At 39.0% G+C, this 24,950-nt stretch overlaps 1 protein-coding gene across 6 annotated transcripts in view; it reads left to right on the forward strand.

Annotated features, from left to right (window-relative positions):
- The window catches only part of LOC117411349 (DNA (cytosine-5)-methyltransferase 3A-like), a 228,168-nt gene that overhangs the window by 109,809 nt on the left and 93,409 nt on the right, over window positions 1-24,950 (forward strand). For all 6 annotated transcript variants that reach the window (XM_059025742.1, XM_059025744.1, XM_059025743.1 and 3 more), the window contains one exon: window positions 4,596-4,971. In XM_059025742.1, the coding sequence (XP_058881725.1) occupies window positions 4,596-4,971 (376 nt within the window). The remainder of the gene's footprint in view (window positions 1-4,595; window positions 4,972-24,950) is intronic.

The following is a 24,950-nucleotide window of genomic DNA, read 5'->3' on the forward strand; positions in this document are numbered from 1 at the left end:
TTAGAAAAAGGTGTTTTGTTTAAGTAGTGCTGTGAAAAAAAGTTGAGTTAGCACTCCAGAACAGAGTTAGATGTTTGTTTTGGTTTTGTTTTGATCTATGTTTTTTTTTATTTCTGTACTCTGTAAATACTGCACGAAAGTGGAAATCTTTCACTACATATATATATATATATATATATATATATATATATATATATATATATATATATCCAGTAGCTGAAGTACTAAAATAAAATATCAAACAGAACGAAATTTCAATGTACCATTTGTAATTCAGTAATATGAGAGAATTGGTCAGAGGTCTGAATACTTTTGCAAGGCACTGTATGTGTATATATATATATAAATTACACACACACAGTAGATGTCAGTTATTAGCAACCCTGATAAAACTTTCGGTTATTAACAACATATTTCCAGGAACCAATCCCGTCCCATAGACTTTAATGTTAATTGGAATTCTGATATTACCAACTGCACACTGTTATTATTGACAGCTTTATTACGAGTTGCCAGCGCTACAGAGCGCTCTTGTGTGATTTATGCACATACTTCATGCAGCTTTTATAACACACTGACTTCACAACTGCGTATTTCTGGCAGACTGAGGCAGAATCGTGGCTTTGAAACTGGCTACGAAGCTGTACGCAAAATTGAGATGGATTTACAACGGGAGGTAGTACATTGTAAAAAGCAGACAACGTTGGACAATTTCTTATTTTAAAAGTGTGTTCTTTAGAATTGATTGTAAGTACAACAGATATTTTTTATGTTTGCTATACTCATTGAAAGGACAATTGTAGTACATCATTGTGTAGTACTATTTAAGTCTACTCCCTTTTTTTTGTGTAAATTTTTTAACACTAACATTTAAAACACATGTATTTCAGTTCCATATTTATACAACTAAAGTATATATTGTTGTTCCATATAAATATACTTAAACGGGCTTTTCGCTTATTGGCAACTTTTGGTTAATGACCACTTTTTGCTGGGAACCGAGAGGGTGTTAATAAGCGGCATCTTCTGTGTATGTATAATCTATATATATATACATAATCTGTGTGTGTACAGTATATACATTACATTTTAATGGCAGTGCTTTGACGTTACACTGCAGAAAGGCACAAGCATATACAGGAAGAGGAGTGCCACATGCTGGAAAGAAGAGAGGGGGGTCGTGCAGCAAAGTTGAATAAAGTTCTGCTGCTCCTGACTATTGCTATACATTTGTATAATTACCCAGGACTGAATGAAAAGGCTTTTCAGGGCAGAACAGAGCTGCACTTATATGTCATTTATCCTGGTGGTCAAATGTGAAACCTTTTTTTTTTCCCCCACAGATGGGTTTCAGAAGAAATTTGGAATGAAACTAAGTTTCTGTTTAACTGTTTGTGGCTCATAGTAGTACCGACTACTAAAAACTGTACCAGTGTGGTCTACCTTGTGGTCTCTCCTAAACAGGCCAACACAGTCCACGCTGATGTTTTGCATTCCAAACTGGGGGTTTATTGCTGAGTGGGTTTTTAGAAAGAACTTTTAAAGTACAGGTTTAATAGCTGTAATGCATCCCTGAACATCATATGTATTTCATGCCAGAGAGTCTGGTTCCCTTTCAAGTAGGGGATATTAACCATTACAAATGGATGTTTCCCTTTAAGACACCCAAACCTGAAAACTTTATACCAAAGACTCTCGTCCGAGCAGGGTGACTCCGTGTTGCTCCGCCCCCACAGAATAAGACGGCTACGCACTTTGTTAACATCGTCATTTTCCTTTTTCAGCCGAGCTGATTACTTCAGAGAACTCATAAGTATTATCTTTCTTTCTCTATCTTTTTAGCACTTTTAGCCTTGCATTTATTTACTGAATCGCTGAAGTAAAAATTATTTATTTATTGCTTTTCATGTATTACAGTCTTGTGCTGGTTAAGACCCACTTCCTTGTGCGCCGTGGGAAGCCTGCGGCTGGAGTAGCAGTTCCTTCCCGAGACCTTCGCACCAATCGACTGACTTGTTCCGGTTGGAGCTTTTAAAACAAATAATAACAAATAAATCGTTTTATTATTGTTAGTAATATAAAAATTGTATTCGGCTATCGAAGATTAGTGGACAGTCGATTAGTGGACAGTCAGCAGAAACCTGGCAGTATTGGTGGCTGCTCACTGACAGCTTTGGCTCTCCCAAGCATGCGTGCTTGATAGAGATAAGACCGCATTGCTGGACGCTACTGTCACCCCAGGTCACACGTTTGGCCCAGCGGTGGACGAGATGCTGCAGCAGTCTTTCTAAGCACCCACCTCCACCATGCAAGCCTGCGACACGTGTGGTACCCTAAGCCCCAGTTTCAGAATAAACCGGCGCAACAGGTGGCTTCCACATCAGGTGGACCCACCCGGAGACAGCCCACTACCGCTTTCGCGGGGGCAAGCATGCTTTCAAGCGCCCTGTGCCAAGACAACAGGCGCAGGCTGCGCAGCAGGCGAAACACCAGAGCTCGTTCTCCAGAAGCCACTTGGACTACTGGAACCAGTGCACCCCAGACTCCTGGGTGCTCAGTACTGTGCAAACTGGTTACTGTCTCCAGTTCCAACATGGCCCCCCACTATTTTAGGGAGTGACAATAACTGTCACAAACCCACAAGGAGTCACTCAGATGGCGCAGGAGGTAGCAGTCATGCTGCAAAAGCGGGCCATTTGCATAGTAGACCCACCCAACAAGAACGGGGAGTTATAATCAAGGTATTTTCTGGTGCCAAAACGGGATGGCGACCTCAGACCAATTCTCGATCTCAGACAGGTAAACCTGTATCTGAGTTGGAGACGGTTCAAGATGCTGACTTCGTACCGGCTGTTGCAGTCCATCAGGACAGGCGATTGTTTCACCATGGTGGACCTAAAGTATGCCTGTTTCTACATCCCCATAAAACCAGCGCACAGGAAGTACCTGAGGTTCGCTTTTCAGCGAAGTGTACCAGTTCTGCGTTCTGCCGTTCGGGCCTGTCTCTGGCTCCTCTGTCAGGTGCAGGGCACTTTGTGGCACCCCAACCCATCGAGCCTGCAGCTCTGGGTTTGACCCCTAAACGGCTGCATTTGAGCTTTCTGGGGTTATCGAACAGGGTGATATATACTGCAGTTGTTACAGGACCTTTTTAATGAAGGAAAATCTTCCTCAACTCTAAAGGTCTATTTGGCAGCCATTTTTGTCTTTCAAGGCAGCTTTCTTGCTTGCTATCACCTCAGCTAGTGAAAGCTTGTCTAATTCTTTTAGATGCCAGAACGAGGGTCACCCTTGGTACTAACTCTGCTTTTTTGTTGGTGGAATTGGAGGCTTTTCATTCCCCTCCTTTTCAGTCTGGCAGGGAGCGCCAGCTCCATATGCTTTGCCCAGTGCGGGCATTAGCATATTATGTTAACAGGACTAAAAGCTACAGGCAGTCAGAACAATTTTTAAAGTTTGTTACGGGGGTAAGTCCCAGGGACAGGCTTTGTCTAAACAGCATCTGTCTAAATGGCTGACAGGCAAAGTCCAGACTGCTTACAAGCTGGCCAATCTGCCCCTGCCTGAGAAGCTTACTGGCCATTCCACCAGGGGTCAGGCGACTTCATGGGCTTTGTTCCAAGGTGCATCTATCCAGGACATTTGCATTGCAGCGGTTTGGGATTCCTCCCATACGTTTGCCAGGTTCTATCGGCTGAATGTCGTGGACCCGCAGAATCCTGGATTTGGCAATAGAGTACTGAGGGTGGCTTTCCAGTCCACCCTCACGTCAGGACATTAGAGGTGAGTTCATCTTAAATATTTTTCAGCTTGCTGGAATACTGTTCAGCGCAAAGTGAGCTTGCTAGCTTTGTAGCTCAGTGTTGTATACCATGTCCTTGCAACAGCTTGGGTATACTCATCTATTGTAATGGTTAATATTCCCTACTTGAAAGGGAGCGTTAGGTTATTATCATAACCCTGGTTCCCTGAAATAGGAATATTAACCATTAACTTCGGGGTCGCGGCGTTCATGGTCACAGTTCTCGAAGGAAAATGACAATGTTACCTGGGCGTGTAGCTGTCTTATGCTGTGGGGGCAGAGCAGCAGCTACGTCACCCTGCTCTGATGAGAGTCTTTGGTATAATGTTTTCAGGTCCGGGTGTTTTAAAGGGAAACACCCATTTGTAATGGTTAATATTCCTATTTCAGGGAACCTGGGTTATGATAACGTTTTAAATGAGACATGGCTTCAGTTTCATTTTCAATTTGTATTTATTTAACCTCATTTTAAAGAATCCTTGAGATATATTGTTACATCTTATTTTCAAGCAGTCCTGGCAAGATGACAAAAGTAAACTAGACGATTTAAAAACCACACAGTCATATGGAGCACTACTATTTCAAGACAGATTTACAAAGACAGTTATGTGTATAAGGTCAGATGTGCTTCTAGCTCCATCAGATTCCATGTGGGTTTATGTACTGCACAAGTGATGGATATACCAAGACCTGTTGTCCATTAAGGTTTAGTGAAAGGCTTTGGTTAGCTGAAGCTATCTGTAGATACTTACTGTGTATATTAATATATGTTTTCTTGTCCCATCCATTGTAGGTTGACATCTGTGATACCTCAAAGGAATGTGTGGTGGGGCCCAAGTGCCATTCAAGCACAGGGAGCCAGTCCTCGGAGCAGGCTCACAACGGAGATATGGACAGTAGTCCTGGAGACACATGTGCTGCCTCCTCCCAGCAGAACAAGGACAAGGGTGTCCCGGAAAACGGTGTCCCCAAAGAGCCTTCCCGTAAGGCCGCTGAGCTGGATGAGATGGCTCAGGTGGGTGACGGGAAGGGGGAGCAAGGCGTCTCTCTGAAGAATGGCTGCTTCACCCACTGGAAGGACCAGGGCTCAGAGAAAGGAGAGGAGGAACAGGTGCCGCCCACTCCCCTAAAGAAACGTGGGAGGCAGAAACTGGAGCATCCAGAGAAATGTAAGGAAAAATATAGCCGTCTTTGTCCTGAACTCGAAGTATCTGCTGAACCTTTATTTGACCCGATCTTAAAGCTATTAGTGCATTGATCCTTGGTATGTTCAGTAGTGGAATAAGAATTGAAATGGCTAGTAATATGGGGCTCCTAATGAGTGACAACAATTGTTGACAATATGAACTGTCAATTATGTGTTGCGCTACATATTGAAAAAGAACAGACAACTACAGGTGTTTTTTTGTAATATGGTGTTAAAGCTGTGGTTCTTATTCCAGCAAAGCAAGGGGTATATTATTAGTAGTCGTAGTAATAGTAATAGAATTGACTTAATCTGCAGAAGATTTCATATGTTCTGTACAATGGGCTCCTTTCTTTTAGTGCCAGATAAGGCTGATAGGGTTAAAGACATCATCTGGATTAGGACAAGATTCACCCTTCTCCCAGCCCTCTACAATACTCTGCCATCATCAAGTGTGTGAGTGTACAGATTGTGAGATTTCTTACAGGTTGGGCTTGTGGAGCCGATATCCCCTAGTACAGTAAAGTACTCAATCGTGGACAAGATAGAAGGTTTTAAGATTAAAACTCCTTTGCGCTCTTAAAATAATTTAGCGAGATCTGCCTGTGTTCATCACAGTGTACAAATATAATATTAAAAAAAGAATACAGATTTTCACTTCAAGCCTCAGACTTTGCCTTACACTTTAATGCTGCTCCAAGAGTAACAGGTTCCATTAACGTGCCTGTGTCATCCACTACTGTAAACATCCTTTTCAGCCTTTTAGCCAAGAGGAAATAGAAGGCAGCCACTCTATTTCTCATTTGCCTTTGAGTGCTCACCCTAGACATGTTTTAGTACAGCACAGAAAAATTAGAATGCTTCAGAATTGGCAAGTCAGGATGCTTCATGTAATGATCATTTACCCTTAGGGCAAGGTTTGGGGTGTTGTATTTAATGATTGTCATGACAGGATATAATTTAAGGCTGTTGTTTGTGAATGTGGCGACAGATCAGGTCAGATTCCAATGCAGGCTGATAGCTCTTTTCCATCAGTGAAGATAAACCACTTAAGTACGATATGTAATGCAATTTGTTTATAAAGGGTAGAAACTCCCTCAAAGGGCTAAAAAGTAATGAGCATAACTGATTGCAAGCATGTAAATGGAACATGAATAATGTTATAGATGTCTCTGTAGGAATTATATCTTACAGTATGATGTCTTCCAGTGTCATTGCAGGAAAAAATGTCAACAAATTGCCATCTAATAGGGCTGATTTTCCTAAAACAAAATTCGGCTCATCACCAACTATATTAATGCAGTAGTCTGTCAGGTATCCGACTGCGGTGGGACCAGAGTAAGGGTGAATATGTAAAAAGTCAGATTAAATACCTTATACACAGCTGTAACAATTACTATATTCACACAATTATTGTTTTGAGATTCAGCTTTTATTAGGGAGCACCCCTAAATTCCTTGTTTAGAAAGATATAGGATATTAATGCCTGTGACAGAGTAGCCGTCTGCGTGCATTCGCTGCTGAGTGACAGGCAGGAGATCGAGACGCAGGTTGATGTTGATACGCCCCGCAGGCGAACAGGAATTTACACATCAAGTCGACACACTGAACAGGTCATGGGACACTACCAGCAATGGTAGCTCATGGAGCACACACAACACAGGGTACGGAAACTGGTGGGATCTACAATCTTTGAACTAATCTTCTGTGTTCAGTAATAAACTAATGTTGCTGAAGAGGTTGATCATGGTGGATAAACAGTTGGGATATACGACAGTATTTACAGGAACACTGAAATCAGGAGATGAAACGTATTAGAGTTGCAATGAAGGGTACATTTTGACCTTCGAAAGGTTCGGAACAAATTAACGAAGGAAGGTTCGAACCTTCGATGGTACTAATTTGAATAATTTACTGGTGATGTCACCATAGCTACTTCTTTATATTTGATTGAAAATCCTATTATTTTACAGGTAATAAAACATTCACATGTAGTTTAAAAATGTTATATTGAACAGTAATCATATTTTTATAATTTAAATGCAAATTAAAATGCACCTTGTTTATTTACACGTAATTGATTCTGCTTGCGATATGTACAGTAAGCTTGCATTGCAGCAGCACCAACTGCATCGGACTTAGGCAGAACAAAGCTTTATTAAACACATGACCGTTCCAAGCAGGTTATCAGTCACAGTCACAATTTACTACTACTAAAAATATTAATACTAATATTAATAATAATATGAACTTACACTTGTCACGTGACCCCGGAGATTGGTTATACCTTCATGATATGTGTCGCTTTCACAGTTTGCATTCAGCTTTTTTTGGGGCATTTAACAAAGAAATCCCAAACAGCAAAGGGGTTTCGAGACATTTCTTTCAGTACAGCTTGCGCTATACAGCGCTTTGCTGTCGAGATGGCGAATGAAGAAATTAAAGGAAAAACTAAAATAACACGACGAAAGAAACATACAGTACATAATAAGGCCAAATAAAAAAATAAAAAAAACGTGTGGTTCGGGTTACCCGACCGACCCTAGTTTTTCCACTGACCCTAAATATTTTTTTTCTGATAACGGGCTTGTGACAGTCTGGCTCGCAGTGGTGAGGGTGATGACGTCACGGACCAGGAAGTAACTGAATCACAAACAGTGGATGGGCGGGTGAAGCTGAGTGCAGTAGCACTCAGCGTATTTATTAACAAACAAAATATTAAACAAACCAACAAAACACAAAACAAAAGGGCACGAGGGCCAAACGAATGAACAAACAAACAAGTAAGTGATGTGCTGGGTAATCCAGCACGTTTTAGCAATTGTTTTCCAAATGTGGCTTTCTCTCTCCTCTCTCCGCTCTCCCGTACTCTCCTCTACACTCTCAACCCCAAATGCAGAGAGCTGCAGGTTTATATACTCTGGCCGAGGGATTTAACTAGTTGGTAATTATCTTATTATCCCCCGGCCAGAGTCTGCACGCGTTTGGTAAGGATGCATGACTGTCAGCTATTTAAGTAATCAGTAGCTGATCAGCCATGCATCCTCACGGGGTTTTTAAATAATAATAAAAGACGCGGCGCTTTTACCCGCGCCGCAAACAAAAATACAAATAATAATAAATAGGGGCGGGACACTCCGCCACAGGGCTACACTTTTTCGCTATCAATCTGAAAAACTGACCACTGTATGCGGCCACGTTTTCGCTCCCATTTTCCAGAAGCCGCATAGCAAACAAGATCTTCAGGTCATATAAAATGTTGGGGTCTGAGCAGCATGGCTGCAGCGTATCGTCAAGTAGTTTTGTGTTATTGTTTGAAAAATGCGACCACATACCAGAAAACATAATTATAACCAGTGTCAGACTCGGGGTGAAACGCCATTTTTCACACTCCATCTTCACTGTTATTTTTCTTGAATAGTAGCCTATTTTATTTCTCACCAATACTTTTAATGTTTCATGTTCCCGACGCATGTTTTCCTCGTACTGTGTCTGCGTGTGCTGTCTGGCTAAACAGTATCCTACTGAAATTGAAAAGCGGCATCAGGAAATGAAATTGATGTGGTAACTGTTTTTTAAAGGGCAATTGCATTTTAAAAGAATGTTATCATATAACATGTGTTGATTCAGTTATGACATTTCTAAAATAAACTAAATAAAAATGAGTACGATAGCTGACCCTGTTTTTTTTTCCTTCCAAAACTGACAAACTAAACACTATCCCATAAATCGATGAAAAACAGCACACAAGAGGCCTTCCTCATTGATCCTACGTTCCTAGCAATATCTCTCGATTTGCTGAAAATAATTGTGAAAGCTTATAATACAAAGTGAAAGTTGTTTAATATCATATAAGTGTTTACAAAGACACTGCACCCCTGTCTGTACTAGGCTATAATATAAAGCCTTCCGTTCTTTATTTTATTGCTTACATTTTGTCATGTTAGTTTTGTATTTGTGACCTGCTATTTTGTCAGATTTTAATGTCTTTTTCTCTTTCTATTTTATGCATTGTATTGCTTGTGTCTTATTTCTGTGGTCTGTGATGTCTGTATGGTCTTTCTATGTTTTATTATAAAAGAGCTTTGGGATACTATATTGTATGTAAAAAGGGCACAAGTGTTTTTTATGCTTTCGTTTTTTTATTTGTGCCCTGTAGTTTCATGGTGTTTTTATTACGGCTTAGCATTCCGCAATCATATTTATTCTATTGGACGTATGCTATTAGTGTGTAGGCTATATTGTGGTCATTTTGAGGATGTCTTATTTGAAAGAACTGAAAGAGTTCCTTTGCTATATTGCATTGTGACTGACTGTGCTGTGGCAAAGGATAGTGTGTCATTTTGAGAGATGCCCTGCAGTGCTGATACCAAGCTTTTTCTATTTTGTGGGCAGAATATCCTCCAGTTTTAAATAATCATTGTCCTAAACATTTTTAAACCAGACATTTAGTGTATGTAAAACAGCAGTTTTTTTTTGTTTTTTTTTTTTTTGAAATGCTTAAACATTCTTTTGGGGACCAGTTAACAATGAATAGGCAGATTGTTTTCCAAATGGTTTCATGTGGGTACGAACGGCATTAACATTTTTGAAAATCCAGTATTGCACCAAATATAGCCTTGCAGCCAAATAATATTTCCCAAGAACAGGCAAGGATAGCCCTCCTAGTTTAGAGAGTGAGAGTCTCCTTTTCTTTATTCTCGGCTGGGAACATTCCATAGAAAATCTACCCAACAGAGATTGGCAGCATTTTCCAGTTCAGCATCTTCTACTATTAATTGTAATTATTATACTGATGGTAACCTGAAACTTCCAATCTTCACATAATATGAGTCTTTACATGCAAAAACACATTTTCCCATCCAACTAACAGTATGATTTTTCAAGCAGGTAGGTCATTTATTTGCAAGTTCCCTATCAACCAACATAGTTTCAGAAAGCTGAAATTGATGAAAAATGATCTCCGAACCTCCGTGGGCCAAGAAACCTTGTCCAATTTAGCCATTATATCCACTGAATTTGTATTGGCCAACTCTCTGAACTATGACCATGTCATCCATGACTTTGCATCACTGAAGGCAAGAAAAGTACATTTGTAGGCTCTAGGTTTTGTTTCTATTGGACATTTACAAAGATTTTGAACCCTTTTTTTAATTTATTTTTTTATTCGCTGACTGCAGGTCCCGGGGGTCGGGGGCTCTGGATTTATATCTCAGTCATCAATGATCGGTACAGCTCTGTTGCTACGTATAACGATTTGGTAGTGGATTTTAACACAACTTTTGTTTACGTAATATGCATTATACAAATCAAAAGATCGAATTTTGAGTGTGAGTGCATTTAATGTGTTATTTATAGTATTCACACATTGTCAAATGGTTTCTGTTAACAAAAAAAAAGTGCGTGAATGCAACTTGATGAACCTTCCAAGGTTTTTAAAACTACCTTTGAATTCCTGGCTAGCGAACAAACCTTCGAACACAACCGTAAAGGTAACAGTCTAAGGGTATGATTGCAGCCTACTGTATAAGTGAGTTGCTAGTGGGTTGGCCTGACTATCAGAAAGTAGTTAATATAATATTATTTAAGCGATAGTGCCTGTCGATGATGGCTCTACCGCGATGGGAGTTATGCGTCCTGAGCTGTAGGCTAATGCACTAATGAAAATCAAGGTCAACTAACACACGGTAGAGCCGTCACTGAGAGGGCACTATCGCTATTAGAAAATGATTTTTAGCATTGTTTTTATTGGGGTTTTTTTAAACATCATAAAACCTAGATTTACCTTGAACTTGTACTGATTCGTCGGGTACCTTTCCGCTGAGTAATGACAAAATAGTCCCGAACATTTTTTAAATAACAAAAAAAGGATGACATATATATGAGAAAAACAGTTTTTATTTAGAAAATCAATTTTTATTTTTTGTTAACTTGTTATGATTTTAAACCCCTATTTATAATCTGGACATTGCCTGAGAAATGAATGGAGCAGTTACTGAACAGTCTGTTTACAATGGAGTCTGAACTGCTTGCTATTGAAGCATCATTTGAGCTGACAGGGAGTGGATTGGCTGGTAGTGACAGGAACAGGATTCACTGCTTGATTGGTTGGTTTTGAGTCTTGTTTGGAGGATCCAGCTGAGGATAGTATTGTAGACAAATTGTGTTTTTGCTGAACATTTGCTGTCCAATAGCTGTGAATTGAGCTTTCATTACGGTGTCTTGTTACAGACATGATTTCTCTTGTCTCCAGACTAGCGTCAGATAGAATGTTGTCACTTTAGCTGTAAGCAGGAATGTCATTTTAAAAAAGTTCCGGTATACACGCGGATTTATCTAAATTTGATTCACAATTAGTGCCGAGGCGTTCCAGCGGGCATCTGCAGTCTGTTGGAGCCCACTAGAGCTGGAAGCTGATTGGCTGACAGTACTGAATCGTTTTCTAATAAGATACACTTCATGTGTAAGTGTATAGAATCCTAGCATTTTCTGTTTTTACAGCTGCAGTGGTTACTATTGTTACAAGAATGCATGGTTTGGTTGGCAAGAATTTCAAAAGAAAATTAGCCTCTATGCCTAATTGGTGATTTTATTTTGAAATAAGATAGTTAAGACGTTAGGGGATAATATAGCCAACTCAAAGCAGTATAGTCCTAGGGAAAATGATTAGATTATGAAATAGACTAGGGTTTAGGGAGAGACAGGACATGGTGTACTTCCAATTGGACTTTTAGGCAGGTTAGACAAAAGTGGAGCAAAACAGCCATTTTGCCCCACATAATAGCCAGATTGCACCACTTCTGAGATTTAATTGTGCCTTCAGTCAATTTCCCATCAGACAGTACACTCACACATTAATGGGAGGCTTGCCATGAATCTATAGGCAATTCTACAGTGCCTCACTATCATATCATTTGTCGTATAGTTTAAATTCAATGCTTACCGTTTCCAAAATGCCTTCAGTTTATTTCTCCTCCTCCACCTCACTGCTCCACCGCCTTGTCTCCCTTTAGGGGAGTCAGTGGGTCCCATCACCTGGTCTTGGATGCTCACCTCAAAAGAGGGCATCTCCCGATGACCATAAGGCGAGATTCTGGGCCACAATGTTGTTATTTCTAATCCGTATCTGAGCTGTTGCCTCATTGTTGATACACACACACAGACTCTGTTCTTTCTTTATAGTATCTTTGTTGCAACAATTTCCCACCCCATGTACTGTATGTGGACAATTGCTCAATCAGATGTCTTTGTAGCTCATATAAAGAAAATACAAATTCCAATAGTGTGCTACAGTAAGCCTTGGCAGAGAGCGATGGATATAAATTCTGTTTGGCTTTTTGAGCATCTGTGCCCAGATTTGTAGTCATCTTTTTGGCACGTAAGAAAGTCAAAGCAGTAGCTGCTGTGCATAGTTTTGTAGTTACGTTTTGGTTTTGTATTAGTGTTACAAAATAATAATCTCAGTTTCAGCTCATTTTAAAGAAAGAGTCGGCAGACCTACACAGTGGTAAAGTACTCTTGGCTTAAGGCTGCATAAACTTTGACAAAATGTTCAACTTTGTGCTTCATTGCTAGTTTCCACGGCTACCCTGCTGTGTTAGAAAATCACAGCTGTTACATCTTCATTGGTTTCTGTATGAATGTGTCTGAGCCAATAAAAGAACACTGAAATTAGCCAGACACTTCACAAGCAGGATATAGACTAATTAAATGAGCTAGGGACACTGCTGGGGCTTCTTAGTGTGAAACCTTTCACATGCATTAGTTAGTTTGACAAAAAACGGTTCATAGTTTAGAAACTACGCAATGCCTCCCCATTTGAAAGAAAATAACTGAAGTATGGCATAAAGCTATAGGAATGTTGCCAGTACTGTGTATTTTGGCCTGCTGGGTTAAATGACATTGCTGATAGTGTTTTAAATGCATGTAAATGTATTTGTGAGCAGTGTTACAGTAACCAAAGCACTACAAATTGTAATCCCACTCAGACCCATTTCAGGCTGTTGCTATAATTCAATTTTAACACTTTTTCCAAAAACTAACCAGGTTCAGTTGATTATACAGCAGAGGCGTTAATGAGTTCCCATGTTAGGAGAGGAGAGTGTTAGAATGCCTGTCCACTGTTACAGTCTTCATTCATTTGGACTATTTGCCGACTGGCCTGTAGTATTTCTTACACTGCGCAGGCTTACAATGAATTAAGGCAAACGCTTTGGGTGTCATCCCTTTACGATTTAAATAATAGACTGTACCAGTTATCCCCCCCTAGATTATAGAGCAAACCTAGTGAGGCTACAGAACCATGGTGTTGAGAGTGGCTGTAATGTTGTAGACCCCCCCTCTCCCCCTCCACTGTACCTGACTGAAAACTCTCCATTAAAAGGACCAGACTGATTTTAAAGGCCATTAGGACCAATCCTGGAATGTGTGGACATATCGTACATTTCTTTAATGCCCTGAGTGGCCTGCTGCAGTTCTCATAAAGTGTTTTATATCAGTATGTTGTATTTGATCATTTCAAATTAAATTGAAGTGGGACCAACAACCTTAGATACAAAAATGTAGTTAGAATTCTTTTTAGATATTTCAGAAGCTCCATGATTTTGGTTTGCTTCTCTGCAGTGGCAAGCAGATTTTAACTAAAGTTAATCCTTAATGTATGCTATTTGACCTCAGTTTTGAACTGTTCAACTGAATGTTTCTTCTGCCATGAGGTTTTACTTTGGTTTTACTTTAATGTTGATATTTGATCTGTTTGACAATGTGCTACAGTGTGTTTTTATGATTTTATTTCACCTGTAAAGTCTTATAAAAGAGAATTTAATCTTATATAAAGGTTACAAAAAAAACCCTGGAACTTTTAAAAATGTAATTTATTACTGTATTAACACGTGTTCGTCCTTTTTATGTACAGCATCTGATTATATTGCAGGCTTAATTTAGTTTCGAAAGGCAAACTTTTTATTTATTAAATGTACACTAGTACTGTAAATCCTGAAATAAACTCTCTGATCTTCACTTCCCCAGTCTGGTCCCAGAAGTCAACGCCTCATTAGTCTGGTAAAACATGTCCAATTTACAAATCAGCATGATTCAGATCCCCAATGAAATGGTTGCTGTAAACCGAGTTGTTTCTTCTATGTCAAAGGCAGTTGTTTTGTTTTCTGTTTCATCGGTTCAATTATTTAAGAATGCTGAATTAGTCAATTTGACACACAAATATCAGAACTGTATTGTTTTTGTTTTCTTCTTGAAATCAGCCTGTTACAAGCAAATGGGGTTGCTGTCTCAATCTTATTCGTTTTCTTATTTCCATTCATGAAGCAGATGAGACGAGGTGTATCCAAGATTAGTTTGTGACTGTGATGCTCACACAAATATTCAGGAGCTTGGGTGGTTTCTGTTTTTAGGGTAGCTTCAGTAGTCTTGGTACAAGTATATGTGATATAGCCATTTTATTTCCGTGAAGGATTTGGACCTCTTATATACACACACACATTTTACAGGCATACCACTCGACTAAAAAGAAGATATACAAATCACATTCATACATGGTCTGCCTATAAACAACCAAGCCATCCTTGAACAGTCGACATTTTTTCCAAAGTCTATAGGTAACCACTATTGTAAATTAGCCATGAGAGATTATTGATACCACGATGGATATTGAGTTCAAAGATCACAAAACAATAGAGATGACCACGAATATCTACAGAATTAATGTAGATAAGAAAAGCAGGAATTTCAAAACAGCTACCTTTTGAATGTATACTTTTTTTCTATTCCAGTGGACACTTCAACTGGATCAATGAAAATTACCTTCTAATAATTGAGTTGTTTTTTAATTAATTTGATTTCTTGTTTTTTGCTTTATTTCAGTTAACAAATCAATTTGCCTTTCTCAATGTCAGTCCATTTCCATGCACACTCCCTCAATAAGATTAGCTTCAGTCAGCACTGACCTTGAGAAGAGCCATTCGGCAGAGAGGAGCAGCAGAGGCGGGAAAGGTAGCATAGTTCAGTATTGGCAGGCTGCTCCAACTCAGCTTTAGAGAGAAAGAGAGAGAGGGGCAACAGGGCTGCTATTAGTCAGAGAGAAGCAGGGATGGGATTCTTGAAGAAACTGAAACTAGCTGGCACAGTACCCACCTCACAGTGAGGCTGCTCCACAATGCTACTGACCCATGCATCCCTGCAGGGCACACACAGCTTTCCCTCCCCTTTTATCCTGAAGAAAACGTTTTAGGAACAGGTACTTGCAGCCTGTGAATGTTGATTGTGATGACTGTATTTTATTCATAATTGGAGTTGGGTGCCACATTGAAATAAGTGCAAGTTAATGAGAAATTCATGTTGGTGTGTGGGTTGAATATATTTAAAAGGAGTCCTCTTCTTTTTAGAGCGTGTTAAAGTGCTTGGTCAGACAAGGCCACTGAAGTTCAGTAGGATTCAGTTCTCTGAAGTACAGCTCACATGTTTCTTCTGTCTCAATCAGAAACCATTTACTTTTAGCACAGTTTTACAGTTTCATTTAGAAACGTGGTATAGTAGTTTTAAACCATGCGTGATTGCAGTTGTAAGTGTAGTTACAAATAGAACTAGAAAACATTTTTATTTCTTCTCTGAACTCAATTGATCAAATGACTCACTCTTGATATACTACTGGGTGATAATGCACCTGATGATACTTGGTAAAATGAGTTGCCTTGAGAACTTCATTTGAGGTTCATTATCACAGACAAGGTTGTGGTTACACCCAGAGCCCTCCTAGAATACTTTAAAACACTTTATTTTAAGACCCTGAAAATACTTTTCTTTTCAGAAACGTGTTATCGTGTTCCGCTAAGCCAGTCAGCATTTCTATTTTTGCTTTATGGTAATAAATAATTTGGTTTCAGTTTAGAATATGAAGACACATTGAGGTATCTTAAATAAAGAGCTTGTACATTTAACATTTACTACACCTGTACTGTTGTGTCATATAGGGACTTAACTATGCTTAAACACACAGCTCAAAATGGCAGTATTTTAGCATCTTTGTTCTGGGATTCTATATGGCCCTTTCAGTTACATCCAGAGCATCTTGTAACCTTGGGAAGCCTCACAGAAGTGACATCACAAGCTGACAGAATCCTCTCACTGTGGAGTGTCTCACGAGTTCCACTTGCAACAAAAGCAACAAAAAAAATATTCTTTATGAGAGAACACCCTTGTAAAAAATCTTTGACAGACGAAAACAGGATGCTTCATGGCAATGAAGTGCCTGGCTGTGACAGATACAGTATCAGATGTTTCTGGCACAGACCTGTATGGCTGAATGTCAAGAAGGGGCCCCTTCCTGTCTTAACTGCCTTGGCACACTGCACTAAGTTGCTGGTCATGATTTTGCTTTCAAAGCTTTGATAGGGGGATGGAAAACTTGTCAAGTTGCAAGAGAGTAATACAAATGAAGAAGAAAGGACACACAGAGAAATAAAACAAAACCTGTGACCTTATATGGCTGACATGTGGTCATGTGACTTCTTGGTTTCTGGATGTAAAGACCTTGATCTTTGAGATAATAGCTTGATATTCAGTATACATATGTGTCCTGTAATTCCTTAGGCCAAGTTTGTTATTGGGGTGTCGTACACAAAAATGAACCCTTTCAGTCATTTTTTTTTTTCGGGGGGGGGGGGGGGGAGAGGTCATGTGACTCTTTTAAAGCTGCAGCAACAGTAAACTTTATTGTCCTAATGTTTGGTACATAGCTGTATTCTTAGATTCTCTCACTTAAGTTCTTTTACCATTGTTGTCCAGTAAAACATAACCCTTTCACTGCTACATTGATTTAACTTCGGGACATATCAATGATACAGATCATTCCCATTTGACTTCATGTTTACAAGCCATTTGATCTAACATACTTTGTTTTTGTTCTAGTTTTTGTTTTGGCTGTGTCGCCAAAAGTGCCCTCTAATGAGAATTGAGACACCCTGTGTCATAAGCCTTCCAGGGTTCAGTCTGCAGCAACAAAAATCGAGACCCAGTTCCGTAATTAAAACTAACATGCCCTTTTAATCCAGGCTGGTGTGTACTGCTTTTCAAAACGAGGATCCTTTTAATTAACTAATCTGTTTCCTGTATCTGCATAAAGCGGTCTCAGTTCTGTCCCTTTGAAGATTTGATACAATGTGTACAGCAGTTCCATTGCTTTACATTGTAGTGGAGCCAAATAATACCGCACCCAAAACGGCACACAACCACATTCTGCTGTGTTTTTCTTTTTGATTTAAAATGTTTTGTTCTCCAGAGACCCAGTTAGAAACATTTCAGCTTCTCTGTTTTGCGCTGTAAGTATGTGTATAGACTGAGAGGCCGGTACAAGAATTGGACTATAGTCAACTGGTATATTTCTCTCTGGAATGCAGTCCTACCTGTTTAGTAAGCCATAATGACCTTGGTGGAAAAAAAAACCCTCTTACAGTGCAGCAATAAAGTTGTCTGGTGTACAAGAGTTGCATAAGGACAGATTTTGATAGACGTTCAAGTTTTGTGCTTTTGTTCAGTCAGGTACTTGGAGTCTTGGTGACAGAGCCAAGCTTAGCTGAAGAAAGGTTTTCAGAAAAAGCTACCAATCTTAAGAATCGAAGAGTCCCATTGGGGCTCCCCTTATCAGCATGACACAGGCCCCATTTCTTTCTTTTTTAAATCAAACAATGGAAGAAGGCTTCTCTTGAGGCTTCAGTATGCTGTTAACAAGAGAGTCCTTGACCAAAGGAGGGAGGGATTAGTTCAACACACATAAGGTTTATAGTAGCTCACTATTCAGCCAATCAATGAAAAAACTCACACACAAAACAATGTTGTATTTTCACACAACAGGGATATTGGAGGTGTTAAAAATGTATTGTTGCCTTAAAGGTGTAAGAAATTGAGCTTTATTGTGTGCATTTTTCTCCCTTTAGCTTTCCTAATAATTGTCTCCATTACATTGTACTCGAGTGTCTGCACTGCATTTTTGTTGAGCTTTTCAAATGTAAGTGGCCACTGTCAGCTTGTACTTACGTCTTGTTATTGATTGCAAATGTATTCTATAATTGAAAGTTTTGAATTTCTTACTGTTGATGTGCAATATACTTTTAATTGAATGGGTCCTTATTGTGAGGAGTGTACTTTTAAGAGTACTTTTGAGAACACGTTGGTGGTGATCTGTAAATTTAAAGCACAGTATGCCAATGCGGCACAATGTAGTTTAGAAAACCAAATCTTGTGTTGTTGGAGCAGTTCAACTGCTTGCAAAACTGCGCGTCAGTACCCCTAACTAATGAGATTTTCTCAGAAATCCAGAATGCTGTGTTAGATCACGAGTAATCCCTTTTGATGTATGGACTCTGCCCAATTAATTTCAACCAGAACTAGTTTTATGCATGGGACATTCCCCTAGGGTAAAAATCAGATTATAAAATCAACAACACATTCGGAACAGAGCAAAATAGTTGTCTCTCTATGGCACATTTCCACCATCACCAAACTTTTAAGAAATGTTTAAAGAATGTTTTTCTTGAGGACTTTTTTTTTTTTGTAACGGTGTTTAAAAAAATGAAAATAAACTCTCTTTAAAACAGTTTTTGAAAATAGTTTCCTGAATTTCAAAATGAATGAAATGAAACAAAATGAGCTTTAAAAAAAAGTTTTATGAATCGGACCCATATCGACTGGCATACATTTTAGCAAACTGCTTCATTTTTAGAAACCACTTTTTTTTTTAATTTTTAAATTTTGGGTGACTCGTTAAAAAATATTGTTTGTTAACAACTTTCTTAACACACCATCAAAATGACAGCCAGTTGCTGCAGTTGTTTTCCATTAAACTGTAATTATAAAACAGCTGGAAGGCTTTGTGTTTGTTTCTTATGATGTTTTAGACATTTCGATGTGAAATGTAATACAGTCAGCGCCGCTTTATCGGGACGCCTTGGGAGAAGGTGACATATACTGAATAAGCGGCTGTCCCAATTAAATGAGAGGCAGTCGAGACGGCCTTAGTCACACTTTCTTGATTGTTAATGAAATCACATCACTTTATGATTAAATGTTAAATACATCATTTAAAATACAAGTCCATGTTTTTTTTTTCTTTATCCCTAAACCAAATTAATCGCACCTGAGATGTTGACACGCCACCTTTCTTTGCAACAGCAACCTGAGGAACCACAGGCGGCTCCTCCTTTTCAAGAGTTCAACGTGGTTTACACAAGTCACAGCGTAATGACGTACTCCCTGCACTGACTGCACTGTGCTATGCAGCCTGTCTTGCTCTGAAAAGTGATCTCTGTTCATCATTTGAAAATACTGTATCCCAATTAAATGAAGTGACGTCCCAATTAAACAACATAAATAGCATCGGGAAGAACCGTCACCCGGAGTTGTATCCCATTTAAGCAGCAATCCCGATTATCAGGATCCCTGCGTCGACTGTATTAGTTCTATGTGTTTTATTTATATATATATATATATAATTTTTTTATTTTTTTGGTTTATCATTTGACTTTGTGGTTATTCAAAACTTAAACATTGATGACATTTTTCCAAACACATACACATGTAGATAAGGTTGGAATGCAAAATCAAGACTGCGTTTCTCTTGGGTTTACCAGCTCTTAGTCACAATGGGGGTGGTGGAGTGATAGTTATGGGAAGGTCTGGCGGAACTGCGGGGGTCGATTTGTTTGCACTTTTCATACAGTCTTCAGAATTCAGTTTTGATCACCTGATGAAAGCTTTTCTAGCACACTTATGATTCCAACTCAATAAAACCACATTTTCTCATGGTCTTGTGTGAACTTCGTTGACTGTCAGGGTTGTTTACATTCTCAATGTGGCTTCAGCTGTAACTCTCTGTGAGACGATGCTGCTTCGACCTGCAGCACCAAGAGGCATTAAAATCAGAAAAGCTATAAGCAAACCAGTTCTATTATAACTCGGAAAGCAAAAGAGCACTTTAAAAAATACCTTTTTTTCCACATGGAGTTTTTGCAGAATATATTCACAGATCATATTTTCCACAGTGATTTCATAAAGTGAAAACCTTTTAAAATATTAAATATCTATAGTTCAAAAGGTTGTCACTAATTATATATATATATATATATATATATATATATATATATATATATATATATATATATATAGTGGCAGAGCTCTGCATGTAAATAAAGTGTGGGTTGTGTTTTGGTGGTGGTTGGCAGGGACATGTGAGAATGTGGCTGTTCCCAAACGAGATAATTGATGTCCATTGGGAACAGCCACATACTATAAAAGAGAGTTTCCAGTTCCATTAGAAGAGAGATCACCAGGGAGCTGGTATTAGAAGAGACTTGCTGTTTAAAACAAAGAAAGGTATTATGTAAAGTGTTTGTGACTGCTAAACGCCTTAGCCGTCCAGTCTGAGAGTTAGGGACTGTTTGAAGTGGTTAGGTTCTATGTTTGAGCTTGGCTTTTGTTTGTTTTGTTTATTTTGTTTAGTTTATTACGACGGAGAGGCTACTATATATATATATATATATATAATTAGTTGAAGTGCCTGGGGAAATTCAATATTTAAAAATTTCATGCACGACAAATTGGGGAACGATAGCCTTATGGTTACCGATCTTGGGTGTCGCACAATGTGCTCTGACCCCTTTCCCTTTTTTTATTTAATTTTTTTTGCCATTTTTAAATTTTGGTTCTTCTTACAATTGTTACAAGATATCATATTATTTTTTTACGTGCAATTACATTTTTTTTTTTTTTTTTACATACAATTACCCATTTATACAGTTGGGTTTTTACTGGAGCAATCAAGGTAAATTACCTTGCTCAAGGGTACAGCAGCAGTGTTCCCCCTCCGGGGATTGAACCCACGACCCTAACCATTACTCCAACTGCTGCCCGTTCTTGACAATATTCGATTTCAATAAAATATTATCGATTTGTTATCGTGGGGTCCCAATCGATAGATAATTCTATTATTATCATTATCATTACAAGCCTAATATATTGTGTGTGTGTGTGTGTCAAAATATGTATAGTAACACGACAGTACTTGCACACTTAAGTTGTACCTTCTTACCTTTGCTGTCTTCCACAACGAAATCCGTATGGTTACGGGCACATTCTTCTGGGGGTTTTGTGTAGGCATGTTTGTACATTTCACCACAATTCTGTTTTAAATCCTCCTTGTCAACTGTAATACAGCTTTAAATCCCACTAACAAGCCTCCATCCTGATTGTAATCTTGTTTTAAATCTTGCAAGCTGAGTCGCCAATAGAAATGTAGGAATGTGCTGTCACTCAGTAGTTGGGGTGGGTTTAAAGTATTCAGAACTAATCAATGCTAGATACAAGTCAGGAAGGCGGGACATTGCCAGCAGCACAGGGAAATGTATTTATTATTATTTTTGTAGTAGGTTTATTTTTTTAAATGTGAAAAGGGTAAAGTCAACGTGAATAGATTATTATTATTATTATTATTTATTTCTTAGCAGACGCCCTTATCCAGGGCGACTTACAATTGTTACAAGATATCACATTATTTCACATTATACAGATATCACATTATCTTACATACAATTAGCCATTTATACCGTTGGGTTTTTACTGGAGCAATCTAGGTAAAGTACCTTGCTCAAGGGTACAACAGCAGTGTCCCCCACTGGGGATTGAACCCACAACCCTCCGGTCAAGAGTCCAGAGCCCTAACCACTACTCCACACTGCTGCCCTGTTAACCATTTCCACAGTTTTTACTGTGTTTTCCGGTGTTTATTGACTATCCATCGATTACATTTTATTTGTATTGGGGGTGTTTTATCGGGTTTTATTGGTTAAAACCGAAAATCATAAGCCCTAACTATATGGGTCATTGGTAAGCAACACCAGCTCAATGTCTTGTGTAATGTGGCCTGTACAGAGGAAATGTATCCTAAAGCTGAAGTCCTAGGAGATGGAAGATCCTGGTCAGGAAGATTGGGTGTCATGCTTATGCCCCAGTCCATCCTAGCAGTGACACACGATCTAAACAAACCCAACCTGTCATTAATGTGATGTGGTATCTAGGGTTGTACTGCGTTAACAATTCAAATAACTGGAAAAACCCAGCTCAAGCATGACAAAGAGCAGGGTCTGGCCACAGGAAGGCCTGCAGCTCCTCTAGCATGTCACTCCCAGTGAGAATCACTGAGAGCTGTGATCACACTGAGCTTCATAGAGGGGCAGAAAGTCCCCTTAAGATTACAATTTTAACAAGGTTATAGAGGGTGAAATGAGTTTCTTGCTGCCGCTTTGTGCAAGGCAAGGAATACCCCAGCAAAAATAAATCCAGAAATGTTCAAAATGGAATGAATAGGTGGCATGCTGGTTCTTTGTCTAGTCTCCAAGGAGATGTGTGCCTTTAGCAGAGAAGCAGTCAAAATAATTGCACAGGTTCTTCAAGTTACTGATGAGCTTTGTGAGAGTAGCCGTAGTTTACTATTGACTTATAGTCTACATGTCATTCCAAGCCACGGTGAAGTAACATTTTCCTTTATCTAAGTTAACAAAATAAATTACCTTCATTTAAAACAAATGTTTGGCTGGTATTCTTTTCTTTCTACGCCCCATGGACTGTGCCATTAAATAAAAAGGGAAAAAAAAATGCCTGAACCTTTCCCAAGTGATGCAAGGGAACCAAAATAAATTAAATAGATAAATAAACCTTTAAAATACACCTACTTTACCTTTCACCTGTCTCAGGTGAAAATTGATGCCTGACACATTTTTGTGAATGATCTGTACTTTACTTTGGGTTTTGTTGTTGTTGTTTTCTGTGCCATTTGAATTTTGACAATTTCTCTTATAACTCAGTTGTACTTTTTGTCTGCTGTTGATCTTCTTTATTTTTCACTATGACTCCGGTAACGGTCGGCTGAGTCACGTTCCAGGCAGCACATGCAGTAGAGAACTGTGTTTGGTCAGATGGGGTACCCGTAATGCGGAGAGTACTTACGTCATCCTTGCATCTTTGTGGCAGGTTACTGTAAGTGGGCTTTACCTGAGTCAAAGCGAAAATAAAACCATTGTAACTGTGAGAATGTTCTTATGCTAATGAGAGATATATATTTTTTGCTGAAGGTTTTAGACTAAATTATTCCATGGAAATGCGTCCATTTCCATTGACAGAGGAAGGTTTGCCTAAGGATGTTTCAATAACTGCTTGTGGCCTAGTTTTATATTCACTACCCACGTACTGCTCCCCACTAAGCCTTTATTTGTTGTGAAAAAAATCAAGATGGTATCCGAGAGTTCATGAAGCTGTCAAGCTGACAAGATTATTTTTGACTGTTTAAAAGTACTGATTAAGAATATGTTCAAGTATATACATTACACATTTGAACCAAGCAGCTGTGTGCCATTGGTACTTGGTGTATCTTGCTCTTATGGAAACCAGTCTGTTTTAGTAATAGCATTGCATGGTGAGGAGAAAAAATTTATTTTAAAAATAGAATGCATAGTTATTACTGTGAGCAAGTATTGTGCTTTGTCTTCTGCAGTGGTCATTTGAAATAGTGTGTGTGAGTGAGTGACTTCCATGCCTAGCAATAACAACAGCAGCCCTGTTTGTCCTTTTATGGTTGTTTTTTTTATTTTCTTCTCCTCTAGTTATTTACTGTAGAACCATGATCCCAGTAATAAAAAGAACAGTTGCATTTCAGTTGCACTAAACCCGCTTCTTCCAGTAATTGCTTAAGTGTTTGGTACTGCCTGGTAGTTCTAGTTGTTGTTATTATTATTATTATTTTTATTATTATTATTATTATTATTATTATTATTATTATTATTATTATTATTATTATTAAAGCTCAAAAAACAGGAGGGAAAAGAAGGTGCCACAAAAATAGAAATTAACAAGAACAAATGTTAGCATTTGTGAGAGATTCAGTGGGCGGGAGTTGGGGCTGTTTGAAAACTTTCAAAGCTCCGCCGACAAGACAGACATTCCCGTGTTCAGTGATTGCCTTGCCTTAGCTCTATTTAAATCTACCACGAAGCTTTGTCTGCTGAATCTGTCTTTACTCCTCGCCTGCAACAGGCTCACCTCCCCCGCTCCCCACTCAGCACCTGCTCCCACAGAGCCAGCACAATTTACCGTTCCATCAGAAGATCTTGTCCTGGACCTCCATCAGGTACGTTCAACGTTTTTAAAGTTTTTCTACCCAGCCCATTACAAACTCTTTCAACCAATGGCAGCTTGTGATTTTGAAGGGTCTCATAACATACTCCAACGACACTGCTGTACTGCAACTTTTCTACCGGCGCCTCACAAACCATGGTGACCAGGCAGCTTCATCAGGCACTGCGAGCCTGTGCCTCAGTACTGCAATCTTCTGGCTCTTGCTGCTGCTCTTTCACAACGTGAGAGCGAGTTCAACTCACCGAATTGTGACATCTAAATACTGCAGGCTTGTCTTGTAAACCTACGTTAACTTTATATATATATATATATATATATATATATATATATATATATATATATATATATATATATATATATATATATATATATATATATATACTTATATATAGACAAAGATTTTAATCACAGTAACCAAATATATTCTACCCTGCTTCACTGAAGCCAATGGTTTCAATTCCAATCACAACCTCTAGACAGCAGTATAACACCACAATTTCTACATATTTTAAGATTGTTTGCTATTTCTGCAAATCTTTTCAATCCATTCCTGCAGTTCATTGTCACTCCGAGGGATTCTCAGGAGTTCCCCTCCTGCCTCAACCTTTTGCCTACCTATCAACTGACATTCTTCAATTTCAACCCTCCGCCCACCCCCCTTCGAGGACCTGGTCATGAAGCCACGTGCTTATCGGCTTTCTGAGATGCTCAGAATCCACCGTCACATTAACTTCCAGCTTCCTTGCTTCAGGCATCCATTCCTGCAAC

Source organism: Acipenser ruthenus, chromosome 6 (assembly GCF_902713425.1).
Source record: "Acipenser ruthenus chromosome 6, fAciRut3.2 maternal haplotype, whole genome shotgun sequence".
In the NCBI taxonomy this organism is placed as follows: Eukaryota; Metazoa; Chordata; class Actinopteri; order Acipenseriformes; family Acipenseridae; genus Acipenser; species Acipenser ruthenus.